At 52.3% G+C, this 25,953-nt stretch overlaps 1 protein-coding gene and 2 pseudogenes across 3 annotated transcripts; all 3 read right to left on the bottom strand.

Moving 5' to 3' along the window:
• LOC132508513 (centrosomal protein of 78 kDa-like) overlaps positions 1-25,953 on the bottom strand; it is a 384,029-nt pseudogene that overhangs the window by 33,134 nt on the left and 324,942 nt on the right.
• Positions 13,062-17,408, bottom strand: LOC132516421 (serine/arginine-rich splicing factor 3-like; annotated as a pseudogene).
• Positions 16,738-22,389, bottom strand: LOC132508518 (uncharacterized). Of its 3 annotated transcripts, none has more exons than XM_060128665.1 (6): positions 21,871-22,389; positions 21,028-21,738; positions 18,578-18,761; positions 18,144-18,227; positions 17,557-17,730; positions 16,738-17,441 (listed from the first exon to the last, which is right to left on the bottom strand). In XM_060128665.1, the coding sequence occupies exons 2-6, from the start codon at positions 21,159-21,161 to the stop codon at positions 17,415-17,417; spliced, it is 603 nt and encodes a 200-aa protein (XP_059984648.1). In that variant the 5' UTR covers positions 21,162-21,738; positions 21,871-22,389; the 3' UTR covers positions 16,738-17,414. The 3 variants fall into 3 exon arrangements, with proteins under 3 accessions (XP_059984648.1, XP_059984656.1, XP_059984666.1); XM_060128673.1 differs by having other exon boundaries at positions 21,028-22,090; positions 22,195-22,389; XM_060128683.1 differs by lacking the exon at positions 18,144-18,227 and having other exon boundaries at positions 21,028-22,389.

The following is a 25,953-nucleotide window of genomic DNA, read 5'->3' as shown; positions in this document are numbered from 1 at the left end:
TCCGGCCCTCTCCCCACAGGGCCAGGCTGACAAACTAGGCTGGTCTCGGGACTGAGCATCGCAAAACCCTGCCCACGAGACTGGCACTGCAAGAGCAGTCAACATGGGAAAACAGGAAGGGGCTGCTGGGACCCCATGAGGCCAAAGTCCAGCTGGAGGAGGAAGAGAAAAGAGGGAGCAGGCCCATGGATCCCCAGCCACAGACACAGTGCAGGACACAGTGGGCCCGTGGCCCTGACCCGGGTGGGTGGGACCCGCTGTGCACAAAGGGGCCCCAATGACCAGGGTCCAAGGAAGGAGCCGCCAAGAGGGAGAGGGGTCTAAAGCCTCACTGTGCCCACAGCAGCCCCTGGCCACCTGGATGAGGGGCAATTGTGCGCGCTGGCCCACTCCAGTGGCGTGTGCTGTGAGCACAAGATGCACACGTATTTCTAAGACAAGGTGTGCGTGCAACCACAAAGTAACACTGCCCTTCAGTAATTCTTTAAATGGCATGTTGAAAACGTCGTGTCTGGGCTATACTCAGTTATGTACAATGCTATGAAAACGTACCTCGCCTCCTCCTTCTGACTTGTCACATGGCTCCCACAAGGACACACACGTGGCTTGTGTGTCCCCTCACCTACTGCCGAACCTGCAGGAGCATTTCCAGACCTGACCCTGAACCTGAGCTCCATGCCTGGGTCCGCAGCTCACGGAAGCCAGTCTGCACAGAGCCAGGACGGGCTGGGATGTCCTGTTGTCCAGGCAGCCGTCCTTCTGCAGGACAGGCATAGGTATGTCCACAGGAAGACGGGGCACCACTGGGGCTCCAGGGGTGACAAGACCATTTCAGTTGCTTCAATCCAAACTAGCCCACCTTTAAGAGGTTGCCCAGCCACCCAAGGAGCCGCTGCAAGTGCTGAGTGCCTGACGTCGGGTGTGTGCGTGGAGGGGCCATCGTGGAGTGATCCCAGTGGGATGGGGGAACGCGACGACCAAAAGTTCACCACAACTTTTCTCGCCCTCACCAAAGAAAATGCTTTACTGCCACAGAGCAGTCTGGCCTGAGGCCGAGGCTGTGACAGCAAGGGAGGGAAAGCCCAGGGATGGAGGAAGCCCTTCCAAGGGGGCACAGCTGGAGAAGGACTTGCCCTCGTTTCCTGAGCGAAAAGCGGCAGCACGGCCTCCACCCGGTGGTCTCAAAGGCCAAGGAGAGCGGCGCCCCCAGCCTTCCAACTGTCTCCCACTCCAGCAAGGGGTCCTGTTAGCACCGTATCAGTGCAACTGGCATCACCCCACCCCAGGACCAAGCCAAACGAACGCCTCTCCAGGGGCCTCGAGACCCCACAGCCTGGGCCACGCACACGGGAGCATCACTCAGCTATGCAAAGGGGTGAAGCCCTGACACTCACAACAACGTGGATGGACCCTGAGAACATGATGCTCAGTGAGAGAAGCCAGACACAGAAGGACACACAGTGTGTGATTCCACTGATGGGAAACATCCAGAACAGGCAGATCCACAGACACAGAGAGTGGATTCCTAGTGTCAGGGACTGGGGCAGGGGACTGCAGGCCCTTTGCACTGATGGAATGTTCTGGTATTAGACAGAGGTGAAGGTTGCACAGCTCTGTGAATAAAGTAAAAGCCATTAAATTGTACACTTCATATGGGTGAGTTCTGTGGTGTGTGAATGCTATCTCGAAAAACTGTTATTTAAAAAGACACAAAACCCACAAGACCCAGCACGGCTCCTCCTCCCCTTGTCCCGCCCCTTCACCTGGTGTCTGTCTCAGACCAGGTGTGGGCCCAGAGTGTCCTGTGGCCCCAGCACCTGCTCCCCAGTGGGTGCCTCTCTCAGCCCACAGGGTGAGCACAGAGCAGACGCCAGGGAGCCACCTGCACACCAGGGGAAACGTGAGCCACCACCACCATGGGACATGCAAATCCTTCCCGAGAGCTCCCCGCCCTGAGCCCCATGACTCCCGCTGTCCCCATGGGCACCACCCTGTGGCAGTCCCCCGACCCCAGCACACAGCCAGGAAAAGATGCGTCAGGTTTTTAAAGGACCAGCATTCTCAGAGGTAACCTCTCTCACACACCGGCTGCCCATGCACCTGGTGTGAGTCTGACATGCTTTCCCCACATCGGCCATGCACCCCATGACTAACTGAGGGGATTCAAACGGAAGCCCCTCAGAGATGAGAAGGCATCGTCATCCAAGGTCAATCTTCAGTGAAGCACACAGTCTCTGATCTCCCAACTGCAGCTCACGGGAACCTGTGACTTGGCAGCCCTGCCAGGCGCCCTGGACAGGAAGAGGGCCTGGTCCGACACAGGGGCGCCGAGGAACAGAGCCCCGGGCTAGGCACCATGACAGTGGCCGTGGGTGGGGAGAGAGAGTCTGGGAAGGAACAAGAAAGGTGGGCAGTGAGGGAGGCACTACAGAGCCACACGTGAGCTGTGGAGGACCATGGACAGGCACCTGGCACATCTTCTGTTAACACCCTTGGGACTGCTCGATGCCACAGGCATGGCAGAAGACCCGGCTGGTGGGAACGGCAGGGACAACTTGAAGGGAAAGAGAAAATGCCAAAGAGTCCTCCAGGCTGCACCCTGAGTAGGAGGAAGGAAACAGGACTGTCATCCCACAGCCAGGGAGAGAAGGTGCACGCACTGGGGAAGAGTGCCAGGACCACGAGAGGAGGACACAGCAGAAATAAAGAGGGAGGAGAGGGGTTTCCTGGGAGACGTGCACTGGGTCTGGGACCCAGGGATGTGCAGACACAGCCAGTCGCACCCTACAGGTCCCCGAATTCAAAAGGGACACCAAACACTCTGTATCTTGATTGTACCAATGCCAATGAAATCATTACATCAGTGCGTAGCTTTGTAAGATGCCACCATCGGGAGAAACTGAGTAAAGAGAACATGGGATGTGTCCAACTCATTTCTGATGGCTGTGCAAGAATCTATGATAATCTCAAAATAAAAAGTTTAATTTAATTAAGGAAAAAAGGACGCAGCTCCTAGAGGTAGACTGGGGGCGGGTCCCCTGCAGCTCTCAGCCGCCTCCTACCTAGTGAATATCCAAAGGGCCGGCTGCCTCTGGCTCCTCCCACCAGGAACAGAGTATACAGGTGGCATTTGGATGTTAGGGACCAAAGTACAAAAGCCACGTACGTATGGAACACCAGCTTTTCCGGTGATCCCTTCCTCTTTAAAGAGGCTACTTCACCCACGGAAAGTCATCAAATGGTTAACCTGCCTTCCACCTGAGCTCAGATTAGGCAGGACTCACACTAGCAGAGGTCAGATCAGAAAATGTTTTCTGAGTCATGGGGAGGGATGGCTCACTCAGCTGCCCACTTCAGCTACTACTCACTGTGGAGTGAAGGGTGTGACTGCTCAGTGGGCATTCATCAGAGACTCGTGGGCTTTCAGGAGGAAGCCAGAAGCAGGCGGGGACAGTCACGCTGGGGCCACTCCATGCCCACAGCCTCAGTGAGTCACGGAGGGGAAGGACCATTGCACACCCTCACTGGCTCCTGCCCTGCCATCAGGCAGCCGAAGATACCACCTGCTTCCTCCTGAGCTGAGACCCAGTTTTCCCACCAAAAGAAGGACCATCCTGCTTTAGAAATGCCACCATGAGCTATAAGTAGATAACTGGGAACTCTCAGTCACAGAAGGAACAAAACTCGCCCTGCACCTCACCCTCCTATTTGTCAATTGCGCAAAAGCCCATCTTGGAGGCTGGACATTTCTGCGTACAGGCGGTTGTGGCTGTTTGCACTTCCTCCTGCAGGTGCTCCCTCCTCAGAGAAGCCACCCACACCTCCCCCAGGGCAAATCTGGCAGCCCCACTCTCTGGGACCTCAGCTGATCCCTTATACGGGCCACTACACCTCAGCTGAACTTCTGTGTTTACAGATCACCTATAAGTTTTGAGAATAAGTTTTGAGAATAGAAGTTTTGAGAATAAGAATACTGTCACCCTCAGAATGGGAGAAAATATTTGCAAACAAATCAATGGACAAAGGATTAATCTCCAAAATATATAAACAGATCATGCAGCTCAATACTAAAGAAACAAACAACCCAATCCAAAAATGGACAGATGACTTAAATAGACATTTCTCCAAAGAAGACATACAGATGGCCAAGAAGCACGTGAAAAGCTGCTCAACATCACTAATTATTAGAGAAATGCAAATCAAAACTACAAAGAGGTATCACCTCACACCAGTTAGAACGGGGATCATCAGAAAATCTACAAACAACAAATGTTGGAGAGGGTGTGGAGAAAAGGGAACCCTCTTGCACTGTTGGTGGGAATGTAAATTGATACAGCCACTATGGAGAACAGTATGGAGGTTCCTTAAAAAACTAAAAATAGAATTACCATATGATCCAGCAGTCCCACTACTGGGCATATGCCCAGAGAAAACCATAATTCAAAAAGACACATGCACCCCAGTGTTCACTGCAGCACTATTTACAATAGCCAGGTCATGGAAGCAACCTAAATGCCCATCGACAGACGAATAGATAAAGAAATTGTGGTACATATATACAGTGGAATATTACTCAGCCATAAAAAGGAACGAAATTGAGTCATTTGTTGAGACGTGGATGGATCTAGAGACTGTCATACACAGTGAGGTAAGTCAGAAAGAGAAAAAGAAATATTGTATATTAATGCATGTATGTGGAATTTAGAAAAATGGTACAGATGAACCGGTTTGCAGGGCAGAAGTTGAGACACAGATGTAGAGAAAAAATGTATGGACACCAAGGGGGGAAAGCCACAGGGGTGGGTGGGGATGGTGGTGTGCTGAACTGGGCGAGTCGGATTGACATGTATACGCTGATGTGTATAAAACTGATGACTAATAAGAATGAGCTGTATAAAAAAATAAATTAAATAAAATGCAAAAATCAAAAAAAAGAATACTGTCTACTGTCCTCCGCGCCCCCTGGAACACTCACTCTAAATATCCAGGAGGTGCTTGAAGAATGAATGAATCAATGAACAAACAAGCTCACTCATTTCAAACGTGTGGTCACATGAGTAATCTGACCTTCTAAGAAGTTAAGCTTCTGGAAAGAGCCCATTTTCTTAATGTATTCAACATCGAGTCATCACAAAATATGAACTCTTATAAAGTACTGTCCCCTCACTTCCCATGAGAAAGCAAAATTCCTCAGCAGGGAAATGGGAGGATAGCAGACATTACCCGCAAAGCTTTAGGAAGGCTGCGGCTCACTGAGCACTTCACTAGGGCCCCTGACCACCTGCCTGGTAGTAGGACAGACACACCAGGAACGGCTGCTGACTGGCAGAAAGAGCGCCCGGCCAGGCAGGCAGCACACCCCGCACCCTGCCAAGCAAGGTCTGGCCAGCAAGGGAAAGACGCTCTCTCCACTTCAGAATGGCCCACCACTAGAAAGCCAGGTCCTGCCAGGGCCTGGACACACGAGGCCTTCCTTACAAGGGTTACAAACCTGTGGCCTTGCTCTACCTTGAATAAAAGACAGAGACGGGGACAACGTGACCATCTCCAGATGCACTTTCAACTTCGTTTCAAGTGCTTGGGTGCTGGGTCACAGTGCATTTCTAAACTCTTCCAATACTCAAAAATACCAATTTCTAAGATGCAGAAGGGTTGTTAAACATACACTTAGCACAGATCCCAGTCCCACTCCTGAGTATTTTCTCAAGTGAGGTAAAAACCCCAGTTCACATGGAAACCTGCCCTGGGGTGTTTACAGCAGCTTTATTCCTGATCTCCTCAAAACTGGAAACATCCCACAAGTCCTGCCACCCGCAGGCGAATGGACAAACGCATCATGGAATACAACACAGCCAGAAAAAGGAATGGCTTCTCATACCCGCAACAACAGGGATGATGGACTTCCCTGGTGGTCCAGTGGCTAAGACTCCATGCTCCCAATGCAGGGGGCCCGGGGTCCATCCCTGCTCAGGGAACTAGATCCCACATGCTGCAACTAAAACATACTGCACGTGCCAATGAAGATCCCATGTGCCGCAACTAAGACCCAGCACAGCCAAGTAAATAACTAACTAAATCAATATTTAAAACAACAACAACAAAAAAACAAACCCGGGATGAATCTCACATAGATTTTGCTGAGCCAAAGCAGCCAGAATCGAAAAGCTACATGCTGTTGTTCCATTCATCTGGCTTTCTGGAAAAGCTAAAACCTTAGGGACAGAGAGATTAGTGGCCAAGAGGCTAGAGGTGCGCTGATGCCAAAGGGCAGCAAATGGGATGACAGGATTGCTCTGCCGCCTGACGTCAATCATCTGTCAAAACTCCTACAACTGTGCACTACAAGTGAACTATGCTTCACGGCTACTAAGGATAAACAAATTATTACATTTTGAAAAATGCACCGGCCAGCCAACTGGTGCATGACAAGTGCAGTAAGAGGGGCGGGGAGGCGAGGCAAGTGGATCAGCTGGAGTTCTGAAGGTTCTCCCCACTTTCAGTTTCCCTCCCCTGGGATGTCTCCCCGCCCTGCCCACTGCTCAGGCCGCCCACCCGGGCCACCCGGAGTTACCCAACCGGAAAAGCCAGAGCCCAGGCTCAGCCGCGCCTCCGGGCACAGGAAGGGCAAAAATAGAAAGCGCCAGTGCGCGGTGGCGGGCTGGAAACCCTCGGACCTCAGATAACTGCGGAGAACCGGGGCCCGGGAGTCAACATCGGCTCCCAGGCGGTCCCAGCGTCCCGACCCCGACCCCGGCCGCGACACACTTTCCACAAACTGACACACACGGAGCCCGCGCGAGGGCCGGGTCGCCTGGAGGCCGGTCCCCCGCAAGCCGAGCACACGAAAGGGCGCCCCAAAGGCGCCGGCCCAAGGCGCCCGCTGCGCTTTCCCTCCGGAAGGTGGGCTGCGGGGCCCAAGCGTAAACCCTGAGACAAGGAACACGCGCACCACGCCGCCACGGGGGACAAGAGGCTGGCGTCCACCTAGCCGGACACCCTGTATTTCTGGAATCACTGGACGCCTGTGTAAATTTCCGTCTGGCATGTCATTTTCCAAAGACCACTCAAGATCAGGGGACAGAATGCCTCCTCTCCAAGTGTCCTGCCAGCCCACCCACTCAAGATCAGAGGGACAAAATGCCTAATTAAAACAAAACAAAACAGAAACAAAAAAACTGGAGTGAGAGAGGAAAGGGTGCCCTGAAAAATAAAAAAAGAACTAAGCACGTTGACAGCGCTAAGAATAAACTTCCAGGAAAAAGAAACCCTACATGTCAGATCCTAAAATACAGAAGGGCAAGCCCGCCGGCATTCCAGGCCTGGGGGCATCGGGGTCCCCAGCCCTGCAGAGCCAACCACAGACCGGCTCGGGCGCCCCTCGGAAGCGTGGAGTCCCCACGGCCGAGTCTGCGCCCCTGGCCGGCGCCAGCTCTCCTCTGCCCACCCTGCACGCGGGGGCTGGAAACTGCTGCGGAGAACCACGGCGGGGCGGGAAGGGGGGGATCCAAAGAGGGTCTGGCGACTCGAGTCGCTCCGTTTCTTGGTGGGCTCAGCGCGCGCCTTGGGAGAAGAGGGGTGGGGGTCCAGGAGGAGGGGACGGGCGGGACTTACGTAAACCAGCAGTGGCCACGGGTAGACGGCGGGCTCGGCCCCCACGAACGACTCCAGCCTCAGCTCCAGCTTCTCCCGGATGTCTTCGCGCGCGGCCTCCCGCACCGTGCTAGTCTGGCGGTTTGGGGAGGGGCGCAGCGCCGCCGGCGGGGGCGGGGCAGACAGGCAGGCGGGAGGCTGAGGGGAGGGGGCCTGGCCTGGGCCTCAGCTGCCGCCGCCGCGCTCCCGTCGGTCCCCGGCTCCCTCTTTGTGGTCACAGGCCTGGGGCCTCAAGCGCTGCTGTGAACTCGGGCCGGCATGAGGCGAGCACAATGAGCCGGGGGCCGGGCTGAACCACTCGCGGCACGCGCGGTTCGCCCCGTGGAATCGTACGCTCTCACGCACGCACGCATGTACGCAAGTCTTTGGCTGCCCCCGGCCACCCCCACCGGCCCGAAGTGGGGACCTGGGGAGACCCCTCGGGGCCTGGGGTGGCGGGTTCGACTCCTAACCTTGACGTACAGTGACACACACCCTTCCCCCTAATAATAAGACTATAATTCCTCATTAAATATGACAGCTGGAATCCCGGCTTCTGTTCACAAAAATGCTGTGTATTTAGCCTATGCTAGGCACCAGACCACAGACGCTCAGTACTGGCAAAAAAGGAAATGCCCTGCCCTCATAGCACTGCCATTTTAATTGGAATAGTAGTGACAATGGTCAAGGGAGAAAATAAAGTGTCATCATCGTCACGGGGATGGTTAATCTCATGTGCGCACTGTGTGGGGTCCTGGTAACCACAAACAATATTCCAGATGTGGCCAGGAAGGTATTTTCAGAAGAGATTAACACTGAATTTGGTTCACTTTGCGTAAAGGAGATTGTCAATGCCGCGGCATGGGTGGGCCTTATCCATCAGTTGAAGGACTGGAGAGAAAAATGAGGTTCCCTAGAAAGAGGGAACTGTTCCTCCAATGGCCTTGGGACATCAGCTCTTCCCTGTGTCTCCTGCCCAGAGTCCTGCCCTGACTTGCCTGCCTCATGGTCACATGAGTCAACTCCTTAAAACAAAATTATATATGTAAAAATATTGAATATATACAAACCTATTAATTTGTATATGTGTGTATACATATTACATATATGTATACACATATGTTTATATGCGTTTGTAGTATATGTGTAAGTTTGTAGTAAGTTTGAAGCGTTTGTAGTATATGTGTAAGTACTATATACAGTATACATACAAGCCTATGTATTTGTGTGTATATATTGTATACATGTATGTACGTGTATATAAATAGTATACATATTATAAACGTGAACATGCTGTATATATACACACACCCATATATTGATATATGGGTGTGTATATATACAGTATATGTACACTGTATGTATGTATGTATACAGTGTATATTTATATATAGGTGTGTATATATGTTGTATACCTGTATGTGTATATGTTGTATAGGTATTATATGTATATATGTATATACTATATATATACACACTTGCATATGTATTTATATGTGTATGTACATGCACATATTCACATATAGGTGTGTATGTGTACATTGCATATATGTATGTGTATATATCATATATATGATATGTGTATGTATATATATGATGAATTTATATATACAGTACATATATTTTTTATGGTACATGCTTTTATATGTAGGTTTATATGTGTGTCTATATGTATGTACGTGTATGTATTGCATATATTATATGTGTATGTATTATACTGTATATATACACATCTAAATATCTTTGTATGTGTGTATATATGTATGATATAGACGTACCTAGGTGTGTATATTGCATATGTTATACGTATGTGTACATACTATGTGTACATACAAACTATTCATTTCATATGTGTGTATGTAGAGTGTATATGTATGTGTCTATTGTATATATTATGTGTATATGTGTGTATACATACTGTATATATACAAACCATGCATTTTATATATATGTGTGTATATGTGTATGTGTGTATTGTATATACTATATGTGTATATGTCTGTATGCATAGTGCATATATACACAGCTGTATATTTTTGTATGCGTGTACATATGTACGTGTGTGTGTATATACACACACCCTCTATGGATTCTGTTTGTCTGGAGAATGCTCACTGATACGGACACTTATAACAATTGAGCACCTGCTCTTTGCCAGCCAGGGAGCCAAACTCTTGTCCCTTCTGTGTCTCCCTTAAGTGTCACAAGTCCCGGGAGGGAAGGTGATGCCACTCCTACCAGTTGAGGTGCCTCAGGGTCAGAGAGGTGCACAGGGCGGGGGGCTGGAACCTGGTGGAGCCCAGGTGGAGTTGTAGCAGCAGTACAGCCTAGCAGTCCCACTTCCCTGGGTGCTTCTCACAAAGATGCTGAGGGAGAGATGGGGTCTGAAGGAGGGGATGAGGAAGCTTCTGTGGGTCCACAAGCCCAGACCAAGGCTGACTTGTCAAGGGTGTTAGAGGTCAGGACTGTGGTTACCCTGGGGGTGGGGTTACACAGAGACATTCCCATTCTGAAAATGTATCCATTCTGCTCGTTTGTATGTTTACCACCCTCCCCCAAATCTTAAAAACTGATTCTCTTGGTTTCTGGGAGCACACAACAGGAAGTTGTGTGTGAGGGGGTGTGATCCAGGGGACAGGGAGGATAAACCCCCCACTCATAGGGCCAGGAGTGGCTCAGCTTTGTGAGCTAAGGATGGCCTGCGAGGTCCCAGAGAGAAGGGTCCCTGCTCCATCCCTTCTCCGTGCACCCCATTCCCAGCCTGAGAAGTCCAGAGCCCCCCCACCCAACCACACACACCAGGGAGGAGAGCCAGTCACCCTGGCTCCCAGGCTCTGGCTCCAAGGCTCCCGGCACTAGGAGCTATTTTCAGCTTTCTTGCCCTAGGACACAGCCAGAGCTATTGTCTCCGGAAACTCTCTGTCTGTCTCTCACCCACCCACCATCCCTCCCTCCCTCATCCACCTCTTCCCCTCCGGCTCCAGCTGTCCTGCCCACCACCCTGCATTTCTACACAGGATGGCTCACAGACAGCTGCTCCCTGTGCCCACCCGCCACCATTCGATGGATGTCAAAGCAAGCCCTGGGGACTTCCCTGGAGGTCCAGCGATTAAAACTCCAAGCTTCCACTGCAAGGGGTGTGGGTTCGATCCCTGGTCAGGGAAATAAGATCCCGCATGCTGCCTGGCATGGCCAAAGAAATAAGTGAATAAAAAATAAAGTTATAGTGATGAAACAGCCCTAGTGGTGCAGGGATGGGACGTACAGCTCTATGGTAGAGAATAAAGGTCCAGAAACAGATATATGAGAACTTGATATGACAGAAAGTGGGGAAATTAAGGAGTTTTCAATAAATGACATTAGGACAATTGCATATCCATGTGGGAAAAAGTAAATTAGAAAAAAAGAAAAAAGCAAGCCCTGGTCAGGTGTGACCTTGGGCCCAGGGCCACTGGCACATGTTGTCATGTGGGATGTTCTTCCTTAGACTCCTCCCTCCCTCCTGTGTCACTGTCACTTCCTCCAGAACCTTCCTGGACTCCCCTACACAAGCCCGGGTTGTGCCCTCACCTGCCCACCCTGGATAACCGGAATTCCAATCCCAGCCCACCCTTCCCTGCCAGGTAAAGAACTGCCTGGTCAATAAGACCGTAGAGGTCCTTGGCCATTGCTATTGCAGTTGGAATTGTTACTGTGTTTACATAGGGTGACCAACATCTGCCCCCAGTTTGCCCAGGACCGCTCAGGTTTGAGCGTTGGAACTGTGGGGAAACTCTCATTTCCGGGGAACCCCAGAAGGCTGGTCAGCCTATTTAGGACGGATCTTTCACTTGATATCCCAACCACTGAGAGCCAGAAAGGGAATCTCCCGCTCCTTCCATGGTAACCTTCATTCATTCATCCACTCATCCCTTTATTCAACTCCTTTATTCAGCAAGTATTTATGAAGTGTCTACTACACAGCAGACACTCTTCTAGGTGCTGGGGACAGTAAACTGAGAAGGTGTGATTTATTACATGGGGATGATGTCTCGGAGACCACTGTAGGGCAGGGGAGGTGGGAGAGGGAAGGGGCAGTTCTAAATGCAGGCTCTGACGGGATTAGGGCAGACCTTGCCCTAAGCCAGGTTGGTTGCTTCAACACAGCTGTCCTCACCCAGGGCCATCCTATCCCTGCCTCACCCAGTTCTTCGGTAATGTCTGGGGAAAATCTGTGGTTGTCACACCTGGGGGGGAGGGGCCCCTGGAATCAAATGGGTGGGGCCAGGGATGCTGCTGGACCCCACACAGTGCCCAGGAGGGGCCCCCAGCAGAGGATGACCCACCCCAAATAACCCCATGCCATGCCGTGGGGGAGACCCTGCACTAATATTATTCAGACCCGCTGGTGCCCCTAGATTCCTGCACAGGCAGGGACTCTAACCGGGTCACTTCTGTATCCCGAGGTGACCTAGAGTGGGGCAGCCAGGAGGGCTGAGTATTGGGAATGAAATAACAAATCTCTGTGCCCACTCTCCCTGCCACACCCCAGGGTCGATGGCCTCTATCTCCTCCCTGTGCAGGTAGCTTTTCCCTGAGCCATTTCTTCTTGTCAAGGTCCCTGTTGCAGGTTGGGTTCCCCAAAGATGACGTTGAGAGCAAGGACTGGAGTGCAGGTGGTTGATATGAGATGTGCAGAGAACAGATACAGCTGCCATAGGGTCCCGCAATTCCACTCCTGGGCATAGATCCGGAGGAAACTCTAATTCAAAAATATACATACACCCCTGGGATTTCCCTGATGGTCTAGTGGTTAAGACTCTGTGCTTCCAGTGCAGGGAGCATGGGTTCCATTTCTGGCCAGGGAACTAAGATCCCACATGCTGTGTGACAAAAAAATAAAGAAAGAAAGAGAGAAAGAAAGAAAGAAAAAGAAAGAAGAAAGAAGAAAGAAAAAAGAAAGAAAGAAAGAAAGAAAGAAAAGATACACGCACCCCAATGTTCATTGCAGCAGTATTTATAATAGACAAGATGTGGAAGCTACCTAAATATCGACTGATGGATGAATGGATAAAGAAGATGTGGTACATATATACAATGGAATATTATTCAGCCATAAAAAGAATGAAATAATGCTATTTGCAGCAACGTCATGGATGGACCTAGAGATTATCATACTAAGCGAAGTAAGTCAGAAGAGAAAGAGAAATATATGATCTCACTTATATGTGAAATCTAAAATATGACACAAATGAACTTGTCTACGAAATAAAAACAGACTCACAGACATAGAGAACAGACTTGTGGTTGCCAAGGGGGAGAAAGAGTGAGGGAGGGTTGGATTGGGAGTTTGGGGTTAGCAGACACAAACTATTAAATATAGGATGGATAAACTACAAGGTCCTACTGTCTAGCACAGGGGACTATATTCAATATCCTGTGATAAGGCATAATGGAAAAGAAAAAGAGTTTTATTTATAGGTTCCATCCCTAACTGAGCTGGCCCATCCCCTCCCATGGCTCTAAGTGCAGCCTGAGGCTGCAGACTTCCCACCATGTTCTTCAGCTCCAGAGCAAGCCACCTGCAAATCAGCCGCATCTTCCCAGGGGCTGGCAACTCTCCTTTGCTACTGATTCCAAGACAAATCCAGATAGCACAAATGTGACCATGAAAACAAACTCAGGCATGTTCAAATCAGGGAAATAACATTCTTATCTCTGTTTAGTAGTCGCTTAATTTTAGAATAGCTTAGAGTTACAAAAAAGTTGCAAAGATCTGTACAGAGTGCCGTGGACCCCCGACCCAGTACCCCTATTTCCAACACGTTAGTACGACATGTTTATCCAACTAAGGAACCGAGATGGATACATTATTATTAACTAAAGTCCACACTTTATTAGAATTTCCCTAGTTTTCCCCTAACATCCTTTTTCTGTCCCAGTCTCCTCTGGGCTGTGACATTTCTCAGACGTCCCTGGGCTTTGATACCTTGAAAGTTTTGAAGAGGACTGGTCAGGTATTTTGTCCCTCAATTTGTTTTTCTGTTGGTTTTCTGATGTTTTTCTTATGGTTGGTCTGGAGTTATGGGGTTTGGGGCGGAAGATCTAGACAGAGATAAAAATGCCATTCTCCTCAGGTCACATCAAGGATACACACCATCAACGGGACTTGTGACAAACAATTTTACCCTTGATCACCTGGCCAGTATTGTCTTTTTTTTTTTTTTTTTTGCTGTGTTGGGTCTTCGTTGCTGCACACGGGCTTTCTCTAGTTGCAGTGAGCAGGGACTCCTCTTCGTTGCGGGTACATGCTTCTCATTACGGTGACTTCTTTTGTTTCAGAGCACGGGCTCTAGATGTGCGGGTTTCTGTAGTTGTGGCATGGGGGCTCAGTAGTTGTGGCTCCCAGGATCTAGAGCGCAGGCTCAGTAGTTGTGGCCCATGGGCTTAGTTGATCTGCAGCACATGGGATCTTCCCGGACCAGGGCTCGAACCCGTGTCCCCTGCATTGGCAGGTGGATCCTTTTTTTCTTTTTCTTTTTTCCTTTTGGAACCAAAACTTTAATCCCAAGGATTCTCACAAAACATATTACAAATGACAGCATGAAAAAAAAATTGCACAGTAACTCAAAGTGCAGCTCTACTATATACTCTTAATATGGCAGGACATTGGTATCTTGATAATCTCAACTTCCAAAAAACATTACAAAGAGTTATGTATTCATGTACAGCAACCACAGAGGGGACTTATGACCTAACTCAAAGGTAAACTAACTTCCTTGAAACTTCTTAGATTCTAAACTCACTGGACAACCTCTTGTCCAGTGTGAAGACTAGTGGAATTCTTAAACCTCTAATCTAGGGTAAGGGTGCAGCTTTCATTTCTACCTGCTGGCTTGTGTTCACAGCACCTTTTAAAGACTGCTTGCTTAACTACAGCTGCATACCATATCCCAGCTACAGAAAGTCTTTTCAACGTTTGCCAGTGTTGTTTCCATAATAATAAACATCACACTTTAGGTGGGCAGGAGTTAGAGTTTTATTATCAGTCTAGGCAAGACCAAAAATTCAAAGCAAATTCAATTTTGCTTAAGGGAACATTGTAAAGTAACAATTCTTCATATTACATGCCTCATATGACCCATTTCAAACCATAGAGAATGACACCTTTATGTGTCACTGTCCCAAGAGACAAACAAATTTGAACAGCTAAAACATTTAAAAAGTGCATCAAGCTTCAGAAGTCTCAAACAAAACTTGAATTTTCTGTACATACTCCTGTCAAATGAAGTTATTTCCTGTGCACCACTCCTCTTGCAAAGTGGTCTTCTACTTCCTTTCATTTGACCTGGATCGGCTAGGAGACATAGAGAAAGATCGGGACGGCTTGTGATTTCTCTCCTGGGACAGTGATCTCTCTCTTCTCCTATATCTAGAAAGGGACCTGCTCCAGCTGCGGGAGAAGCTTCTCCATCTTGGAGATCTGTGACAAGGGGGAGGACTCCTCCTCCAATAATCATCTTGAGGGCAACGAGCCCAAGAAGGAGGTGGCCACGATTTCGACTTCTCTTTTCCCCATTCGACAGGTCCACTCTTACTCGGCAGCCACAGAGTGTTCTCCCGTCTAGTTCTCAGACAGCATCCACTGCATCTCGGGGATCTTCATTTTCAACAAGAGCGAAGCCGGGAGGGTTTTTAGCAACTCACACACTTTGGAGTGGTCCATAATAGCCTAAAGCTCGTTCGAATTCAGTCTTGTTACCACTGTTTCCAGGATTCCCTACATAAATGTTACAATCCAACGGACAGGAATCCCGATGCAAGACCCTCGTGGCTCCTGGGTTTCACGGGCCACAGGGTGATCCCGGGCCTCTAGAATCTGGCAGCTGAATCTGCTCGCACAAGCTGTCCTGTGGGGATTCTTTTCCCCCTGTGTGCCCAGCCCAGGGCCCTGCTGTCTAGGCCCGACCTCCAGGGTGACAGGGTGAACCCCAGGTCCCTGGAGCAAACACTCAGAGCCCTGGTGACCGGGCTAATGGGGCTGGGGCGGCAGGTGGACATGTGTGGCAACCCTGGTGGTGTTTGGCCCCATCTGCAGTTCCAGTTCCAGTTGAGAAAGAGCCTCGCTGTGTTATTTTCTCCTGGTTGTGTAAGGATCCCTGGTGTCATTTGACAGAAATGTAGATGGTGTGTTCTTTCTCTCTTTTCTCCCTGCTTCCTCTCGTCCCTCTCTCCCTCCCTCTCTCCCTCTCCCTCTTTCCCTCTCTCTCCCCTTCCTCTCCCTCCTCCCTCTCCCCCTCCCTCTCTGCAGAGGGAAGGAGGTGTAGGGAGGAGGGAGAGAGAGCAGGAGAGGGAGAGAGGGATAGAGGGAGTGAAAGACGTCTCTCCCTCCCTCCCTCTATCCCTCTCTCTCTCCCCTCTCCCTCTCCTGCTCTCTCTCTCTCCCTCTACTTCCTTCCCCCTCTGGAGAGGGAAGGAGGTGGAGGGAGAGGGAGAGCGGAATATGGAAACAGGGACAGGGAGAGAGGAAGGGAGAGAAGGAGAGGGAGAGAGGGAGGAGGAAAGGGGGAGAGGGAGAGGGGGAGGGATAGAGGGAGAGGGAAAGAGTGAGAGAGAGAGAGGGACAGGGAAAGAGGGACAGAGAGAGAGGGAGGGAGAGAGGCAGAGGGAGAGATGGAGGGAGAGGGAGAGTGAGAGGCAGCAAGGTAGAGGGAGGGAGGGAGAGAGGTAGAAGTGCTGAGGAGGGGGGTTCCCTACCCCTCCCACTCCCATCCTGTCCCCACTGCTTTCTCTTTTTTCTGCTTCAACAAACTCCAGGCGCCTTTTAGATCAGCCCTGAAGTCAACGTTGATGCTTGGACAGCCTGACCTCCCCGCTGACTTCCAGCCCAGGACCACCACTGGGAGATGAAGTCTGCAGGGCCCTGGGCAGCGGGCTGCACAGGCACCTCTTCTGATGCCCAATCTCTCCTCGTTTATGAGGCAGCCGCCAACTCCCCTCCCTGACTCCCCAAGATTTGGGGCCTTTTTAATATGTGTCAATAATGCCATGAGCTACTATTTAACTTTTCCATGAGGACCCATCTCCCAAAATGCAGTTGTTTTCAGCCTTGGCTGAACCCCCAGGGAAGGGAGAGACGTCTCTCCCTCCCTCTCTCTCCCTCTCCCTCTGTACTTCTGTCTACCTCTCTCCCTCACCCTCTCCCTCTGGGGTGATGCCCAATGAGCTCAGAATCGCAGATGGCCCCCCATCCCCTCTCTGTGGCTTGCATGGGGGATGGGCCTTCTCACTGTGGCCTGGGCACAGCCTTGACATTCAGACATCGGGTCCTGCATGGACACTTGTGCTTGTTGCATACCGCATGTGGCTGCAGTCTGTGCTTCTGTAGATGGGGGTTGTGCATGAGCCCTTCACCTTCCCCACAGACAACACTGGTGGTCGCTCGGCCTCGCGGGTGATGCAGGGGGCATGGGGGACAGTCCTGTGTCCCCACCTTCTTGGGCTACAGACAGGCCACACTGGTTCTGTGGTGACTGGGGGCTCCCAGGAGAAACCCCCGCAGACCGGAGAGGTGGCCCCAGAGAAGATGTCGTACGCCTGGGGCCGGGCCTCATTAGCAAGCCATGGGCCACCTGCAGCAACAGGCGTCTCACCGTCCAGGCGCTGGGTGTTCGGGCGCCGTGGGGATGAGCTGCTGTCTGCATGGCAGCCGTGTTTGCCTTGTTGAGCCTGGGGAGGCCCCTTGGTGGCTCCTGGAGATCCTGGCCACATTTCTTCCTGCCCTTGTTCTTAGAGCCCATCACGGTTCATGCCATTTCTGGTTCCAAAAGGACCTGTGTTAATAAAGACCATGTGTTAGGACAGCACGAATGTGTCTAGAAATCCGGGCCAGGAGGAGGAGGGAGGGGGATTGGCTGTGCCTGCCAGTGGCCTGAGAGCCCTGCCCACCTGCAGAGACCTGGCCCGGGGCCCGCGGGGAGGGCATGGCCCATGGTCCCCAGCACCTTCCATCTCTGGGTTCCAGGAGAACTGCGTGATCCTCAGGGAGCTGGTGAGGCTGCAGGCCCAGAAGTCCCGCCTGCTGGGGTTCCGCACACATGCTGACTCTGTGCTGGAGATGAACTTGGACAAGACCAGGCAGGTGGTGGCCACTGTCCTAGGTAACCCCGCCTCCCCCTGAGTTCCAGTGGGGACGGGGTCAGGCGGACCTTGACTGGACGTGGTGCTGCCTGAGACCCCACTATGTCAGCCCTTGGGGGTCAGCTTCCTGGACCCTTCATTCTGCCTCGAGGGGCACGGGAATGGGGGCGGCTGGGGGCCACCCCAGGGACATAGCCGAGCCTCTCCCTTCCACCCGCAGGTGAGCTGGCCAAGAAGCTGAAGCCCCTTGGGGAGCAGGAGCGGCCGTGATCCTGGAGCTAAAGAAGGCTGAGTGCCAGAGGTGGGGCCTGCACTTTGACGGCCCCATCAACACCTTGATCCTGCATTACTACATGAACCAGGGAGAGGAGACGCGCTACCATGTGGACCAGTACCTGCTTAATGAGTCCTTCCCCATGCAGTTGGTCACGCATGGGCTGCCAGGCATCTCCCAGGAGATGCTGGGGCTGACCTTTGACCTGGAAGAGGGCACCAACATGTGTCACGAAGACATGAGGCTCTACATGGTCCGGGATGCGGCCTCAAGCAAGGTCGTCCATCGGCAAGTTCTACCTGGACTTCTATCCTCGGTGCCTGCATGGGGGAACCTGTTGGCCATGGGCCGGGGCTCCTCTGTGGAAGTGGAGCCTCACCTGCATCCCTCCCCAGGGAGGGGAAGTCCAGGCACGCGGCCTGCTTCAGCCTGCAGCCGGGCTGCCTGCAGCACGATGGGAGCTGTCAGTTTGCCATTGCGGCCATGGTGGCCAACTTCACCAAGGCTACGCACAACCTGCCTTCCCTGCTGCAGCATGATAAGCGGGAGACCTACTTCCATGACTTCAGGCACGTGATGCATCAGCTCCGCTCCCAGGTGCAGGGCTGCAGGCAGGGGGCAGGGAGGTCCCAGGTGCACGTGGTCCTCAGGCAGTCCCTCGCCATGGGATTTTTTCCCTGACGTCACCCCACACATGGTGACGCCCTCGGTGTCAGTTTCCATCATCAAACCCCAGGCACTGGGTGCAAAAACAAAGGATATGGATGCCTTCGAGGCTCTAAAGGCTAGAAGACACAGACCAAGGAGTCAGGGCTGGTTCCCTGCATATTAAATACACGTACGCAAGAGTTGCCTTTAAAAAACACAAAAGAAAAGAAAAGAACGTGACCTGCAAATCAGCGGACAGCTGATTATGAGAACAGAGGGAAGGCTCTGGTGCCGGGGGCGCAGTGCCCTGTGAGACTCTGGGGCTGCTGCCCGTCTCCGTGGAGGCTCAGCAAGTCCCAGTGACTTCACCACATGGGGGACGCCAGCTGAGCATCTGGGCCCAGGACCCACTGCACGTTCAGTCTTCCTGCAGTCAGCCCTTCATCCTAAGTGCGATGCTCTCACAGGCTGCACCGGGCAGCAAGGGGATAGTTTACTGAGCTGTGCATCCATCACTACTGCCGTGCTTTGGACCACTTCCATCACCCCCAAAATGTCACTCACACACATAGCTATCACTCCGCCCCCTCGTCAGCCCCTGAGAACAAGGAACCCACTCTGTGACTCTGTGGATCTACCTGCTCTGGACGTTTCTCCTCAGTGGGGTCACACCCTGTGCATCCTTCTGTGCCTGACTTCTCTCGCTGAACATCGTGCTCTCAGGGTGCATCCACGTGACAGCGAGTGTCAGGGATTCACCCCCTTGCGTGGCTGAGGGACTGAAAAAACAAAAAGGAAAACAAAGGAAAGTTGAATGCACCTCTGGTGACAGCCGGTGATGAGAAACAGAGGTGAGGCTCTGGGGCCGGGTGCACCATGCCCTGTGAGGCCCTGGGGTTGGTGCCAGTCTCCGTGGAGGCTCAGCAAGTCCCACTAACTTACCCAAGTTGGGGGCTGCCAGCTAAGTGTCTGGGCCCAGGATCCACTGCTCGTTCAGTCTTCCTAAGGTCAGCCCTTCGTCCTGAGAGCAATGCTCGCAGAGGCTGCAATGTGAAGCATGGGGACAGTTTACTGAGCTGTGCAGCCGTCACTACTGCCGTGCTTTGGACCACTGCAATCAACCCCAAAATGTCCCTCATGCCCTTAGCTATCACTCCGTCCCCTCGCCAGCTCCTAACAACCAGGAACTGACTCTCTGACTATGTGGATCTACCTGTTCTGGACATTTCTCCTCAGTGGTGTCACACCCTGTGTGTCCTTCTGTGTCTGAATTCTCTCACTGAGCATCGTGTTTTCAGAGTGCATCCACGTGGCAGCGAGTGTCAGGGGTTCACCACTTTGTGTGCTGAGGGACTGAGAAAAGAAAAAAGAAAAGAAAGGAACGTTGCAAGAAGTCTGGTGACAGCTGGTGATGAGAACCAGAGGGAAGGCTCTGGGCCCGGGAGTGCCGTGACCTGTGAGGCCCTGGGGCTGCTTCCAGGCTCCATGGAGGCTCAGGAATTCCCAGTTACTTCCCCAAGTAGGGGACAGGCAACTTACCATCTGGGCCCAGGACCCACTGCTCATTCAGTCTTCCTGCGGTCAGCCCTTCGTACTGAGAGCGATTCTCTCACAGGCTGCAACAGTGAGCATGGGGACAGTTTAGTGAGCTGTGTAGCCGTCCCTACTGCCGTGCTTTGGACCACTTCCATCACACCAAAAATGTCCCTCACAATCTAAGCTACCACTCCTTCACCTCGCCACACCCTGAAAAGCAGGAACCCACTCTGACTATGTGGATATACTTGTTCTGGACGTTTCTCCTCAGTGGTGTCACACCATGTGTGTCCTTCTGTGTCTGACTTCTCTCACTGAGCATCGTGCTCTCAGGGTGCATGCACAAGGCAGCAAGTGTCAGGACTTCACCGCTTTGCATGCAGAGGGACTGAGAAAAGAAAAAGAAAAGAAAGGAACATTGCATGCAAGTCTGGTAAGAGCAGGTGATTACAACCAGAGGGAAGGTTATAGGGGTGGGGGCTCCATGCCCTGTGAGGCCTTGGGGCTGCTGCCAATCTCCGTGGAGGCTCGGAAACTCCCAGGCACTTCCCTAAGTGGGGGACCGCCAACGGAGCGTCTCCGCCCAGGACCCACTGTTCGTTCAGTCTTCCTGCAGTCAGCCCTTCGTCCTAAGTGCGATGCTCTCACAGGCTGCACCGGGCAGCAAGGGGATAGTTTACTGAGCTGTGCATCCATCACTACTGCCGTGCTTTGGACCACTTCCATCACCCCCAAAATGTCACTCACACACATAGCTATCACTCCGCCCCCTCGTCAGCCCCTGAGAACAAGGAACCCACTCTGTGACTCTGTGGATCTACCTGTTCTGAATGTTTCTCCTCAGTGGGGTCACACCCTGTGTGTCCTTCTTTGTCTGACTTCTCTCCTGTAGCGTAGAGATCTCAGGGGGCATCCATGTGGCAGCGAGTGTCACGGCTTCTTCAATCCTTTGCATGCTGAGAGATGGAAAAAAGATAAAAGAAAAGAATGGAACATTGCATGAAAGTCTGGTGACAGCTGGTGATGAGAATCAGATGCAAGGCTCTGGGGCGCCGTGCCCTCTGAGGCCCTGGGGCTGCTGCAAGTCTCCGTGGAAGCTCAGCAACTCCCGGTCAGTACTCCAAGTAGGGGGGCCGCCAACTGAGTGTCTGGGTCCAGGACCCACTGCTCGTTCTGTCTTCCTGCAGTCAGCCCTTCGTCCTGAGAGTGATGTTCTCACAGGCTACAACGGGGAGCATGTGGACAGTTTACTGAGCTGTTCAGCCGTCCCTACTGCCACGCTTTGAACCACTTCCATCACCCGAAAAATGTCCCTCATCCACTTAGCTATCACTCCGTCCCCTCCTCAGCCCCTGATAACCAGGAACCTAATCTCTGACTCTGTGAATCTGCCTGTTCTGGACGTTTCTCCTCAGTGGTGTCACACCCTGTATGTCCTTCGGTGTCTGACTTCTTTTGCTGAGCATCGTGTCCTCAGGGTGCATCCACATGGCAGCGAGTGTCACGTATTCACCCCTTTGCATGCTGAGGGACTGAGAAAAGAAAAAAGAAAAGAAAGGAATATTGCATGCAAGTCTGTTGACAGCCATTGATGAGAACCAGAGGGAAGGCTCTGGGGCCAGGGGTGCCGTGCCCTGTGAGTCCCTGGGGCTGATGCCAGTCACTGTGGAGGCTCAGGAACTCCCAGTGACTTCCGCTTGTGGGGGGCGCCAGCTGAGCGTCTGGGCACAGGACACACTGTTGTTCAGTCTTCCTGCGGTCAGCCGTTCGTCCTGAGAGCAATGCTCTCACAGGCTGCACAGGAGCACGGGGGACAGTTTAGTAAGCTGTGTAGCTGTCACTACTGCCATGTTCTGGACCATTTCCATCACCGCACCCTTCAGGCTAAAATGGGGAGCATGGGGACAGTTTACAGAGCTGTGTAGCCGTCCCTACTTCCGTGCTTTGGACCACCTCCATCAACCCAAAATTGTCCCTCACGCCCTTACCAACCACTCCGTCCCTCACCAGCCCCTGACAACCAGGAACCCACTCTCTGACTATGTGGATCTAGCTGTTCTGGACGTTTCTCCTCAGTGCGGTCACACCCTGTGTGTCCTTCTGTGTCTGACTTCTCTCGCTGAGCCTCATGTTCTCAGGGTGCATCCACATGGCAGCGAGTGTCAGGGCTTCACCACTTTGTGTGGCCTAGTGACGTAAAGAAGAGAAGATAAAAGCAAGGAACATTGAATGCAAATCTGGTCACAGCTGGTGATGAGAAACAGAGGGGAGGCCCTGGGGCCCGGGGCGCTGTTCCCTGTGTGGCCCTGGGGCTGCTGTCATTCTCTGTGGAGGCTCAGTAACTCCCAGTCACTACCCCAAGTGGGGGGCCGCCAAATGAGCATCTTTGCCAAGGACCCACTGCTCGTTCAGTCTTCCTGCGGTCAGCACTTAGTCCTGCTGGCTATGCTCTCACAGGATGCACCAGAGCACAGGGGACAGTTTACTAAGCTGTGAAGCCATCACTACTGCCATTTGTTGGATCATTTACGTCACCTGAAAAATGTCCCTCACGCCCTTTGCTATCACTCCGTCTCCTAGGCAGCCCGTGACAAACAGGGAGTTACTCTCTGCATCTGTGGATCTACCTGTTCTGGACGTTTCTCCTCAGTGGTGTCACACCCTTTGTGTCCCTCTGTGTCTGACTTCTCTCACTGTGCATCGTGTTCTCATGGTGCATCCACATGGCAGCGAGTGTCAGGGCTTCACCGCTTTGCATGCTGAGGGACTGAGAAAAAAAAAGAAAGGAAAGGAAAATTGCATGCAACTCTGGTGACAGCCGGTGATGAGAACAAGAGGGAAAGCTCTGGGTCAGGGGTGCCGTGCCCTGTGAGGCACTGGGGCTGCTGCCAGTCTCCGTGGAGGCTCAGCAACTCCCAGTCACTTCCCAAAGTGGGGGTCGCCAACTGAGCCTCTGGCCCAAGACCCAATGCACGTTCAGTCTTTCTGCGGTCAGCCCTCTGTCCTAAGAGCAATGATCTCACAGGTGGCACCACGGAGCATGAAGACAGTTTACTGAGCTGTGCAGCCATCACTAGTGCCGTGTTTTGAACCACTTCCGTCACCCAAAAAATGTCCCTCAAACACTTAGCTATCTCTCCGCAACCTTGTCAGCCCCTGACAACTAGGACCTCACTCTCTGACTCTGTGGATCTACCTGTTCTGGAAGTATCTCCTCAGTGGGGTCATATCCTGTGTGTCCTTCTTTGTCTGATTTCTCTCACATAGTGTAGTGGTCTCAGGGTGCATCCACGTGGCAGCGACTGCCAGGGCTTCACCTGTTTGTGTGGCCTAGTGAAGTAAAGAAGACAAGAGAAAAGAAAGGATCATGACATGTAGGTATGGTGACAGCTGGTGATGAGAAACAGAGGGGAGGCTCTGGGGCCACGGGCACCATGACTTGTGAGGCCCTGGGGCTGCTGACAGTGTCTGTGGAGGCTCAGGAAGTCCAAGTGACTTCTTCACGTTCGGGGTACCAGCTCACTGTCTGGGGCCAGGACCCACTGCTCGTTCAGTCTTCCTGTGATCAGCCCTTTGCCCTGAGAGCGATGCTCTCACAGCCTGCACAGGATCACGGGGGAGTTTAGTTAGCTGTGAATCTACCACTACTGCCATGTTTTGGACCATTTCCGTCACCCCAAAAATGTCCCTCACACCCTAAGCTATCACTCTGTCCACTCGGCAGCCCCTGTCAACCAGGGACTTCCTCTCTGATTCCGTGGATTTACCTGTGCTTGACGTTTCACCTCAGTGGGGTCAGACCCTGTATGTCCTGTGCCTGACTTCTCCCGCTGAGCATCGTGTCCTCAGGGTGCATCCAGGTGGCAGCGAGTGTCAGGGATTCACCCTTTGTGTGCTGATGGACGGAAAAAAGATAAAAGAAAAGAATGGAACATTTCATGTAAGTCTGGTGACAGCTGGTGATGAGAACCAGAGGGAAGGCTCTGGGGCAGGGGGCGCCATGCCCTGTGAGGCCCTGGGGCTGCTGCAAGACTCTGTGGAGGCTCAGCAACTCCCAGTCACTACCCCATGTGGGGAGCCATCAACTGAGAGACTGGGCCCAGGACCCACTGCTCGTTCAGTCTTCCTGCAGTCAGCCCTTCGTTCTGAGAGTGATGTTCTCACAGGCTACAACGGGGAACATATGCACAGTTTACTAAGCTGTGCAGCCCTCACTACTGCCGTGTTTCGAACCACTTCCGTCACCCAAAAAATGTCCCTCACGCCCTTATCAATCACTCCATCCCCTCGCCAGCCTCTGACATCCAGGAACCCAATCTCTGACTCTGTGGATCTACCTGTTCTGGACGTTTCTCCTCAGTGGGGTCACACCCTGTGTGTCCTTCTGTGTCTGACTTCTCTTGCTGAGCATCATGTTCTCAGGATTCATCCATGTGGCAGCGCGTGTCAGGGTTTCACACCTTTGCATGCAGAGGGAATGAGAAAAGAGAAAAGAAAAGAAAGGAATATTGCATGCAAGTATGGTAACAGCCAGTGATGAGAACCAGAGGGAAGGCTCTGGGACTGGTGGCACCGTGACCTGTGAGAGCCTGGGGCAGCTGCCAGTCTCCGTGGAGGATCAGCAACTCCCAGTCACTTCCCCAAGTGGGGGGCCGCCAACTGATTGTCTGCGCCCAGGACCCACTGCTTGTTCAGTCTTCCTTCAGTCAGCCCTTTGTACTGAGAGAGGTGTTCTCACAGGCTACAACGGGGAGCAAGGGGACAGTTTACTGAGTTGTTAAGCCGTCCCTACTGCTGTGCTTTGGACCACTTCCATCACCCCAAAAATGTCCCTCATGCCATTACCTGTCACTCCGTCACCTTGAGAGACCCTGACAACCAGGAACCCACTCTCAGACTATGTGGATCTACCTGTTCTGGACGTTTCTCTTCAGTGGGGTCAGACGCAGGGTGTCCTTCTGTGTCTGAGTTGTCTCACCGACCATCGTGTCAGGGTGCATCCACGTGGCGTCGAGTGTCAGGGGTTCACCTCTTTGTATGCAGAAGGACTGATAAAAGAAAAAAAAGAAAAGACAGGAACATTGCGTGCAAGTCTGCTGACAACTGGTGATGAGAATCCGAGGGAAGCCACTGTGACTGGGGGCGCCAGGCCCTGTGAGGCCCCGGGGTTGCTGCCAGTCTCCTTGGAGGCTCACCAATTCCCAGTCACTACCCCAAGTGGGGGGCCGCCAAATGGGCGTCTTTGCCAGGGACCCACTGCTCGTTCAGTCTTCCTGTGGTCAGCCCTTCGTCCTGAGAGCGATGCTCTCACGGGCCACATGGGAGCACGGGAGACAGTTTACTAAGCTGTGAAGCCATCACAACTGCCACTTGTTCGACCATTTCCGTCACCCCAAAAATATCCCTCACGCCCTTGACTATTAATCCGTCTCCTCGGCAGCCCCTGACAACCAGGGACTTACTCTCTGCCTCTGTGGATCTACCTTTTCTGGACGTTTCTCCTCAGTGTGGTCAGACCCTGTGTGTCCTTCTGTGTCTGACTTGTCTCACCAACCATCGTGTCCTCAGGGTGCATTCAGGTGGCAGTGAGTGTCAGGGGTTCACCCTTTTCATGCTGAGGAAAGGAAAAAAGATAAAAGAAAAGAACGGAACATTGCATGTAAGTCTGGTGACAGCTGGTGATGAGAACCAGTGGGAAGGCCCTTGGGCCGGGTGCGCCATGAACTGTGAGGCCCTGGGGGTGCTGC

Source organism: Lagenorhynchus albirostris, chromosome 2 (assembly GCF_949774975.1).
Source record: "Lagenorhynchus albirostris chromosome 2, mLagAlb1.1, whole genome shotgun sequence".
Classification (NCBI taxonomy): Eukaryota; Metazoa; Chordata; class Mammalia; order Artiodactyla; family Delphinidae; genus Lagenorhynchus; species Lagenorhynchus albirostris.
Note: the sequence above shows the minus strand (reverse complement) of the source record. Positions and strands in the feature narration are given on the sequence as shown.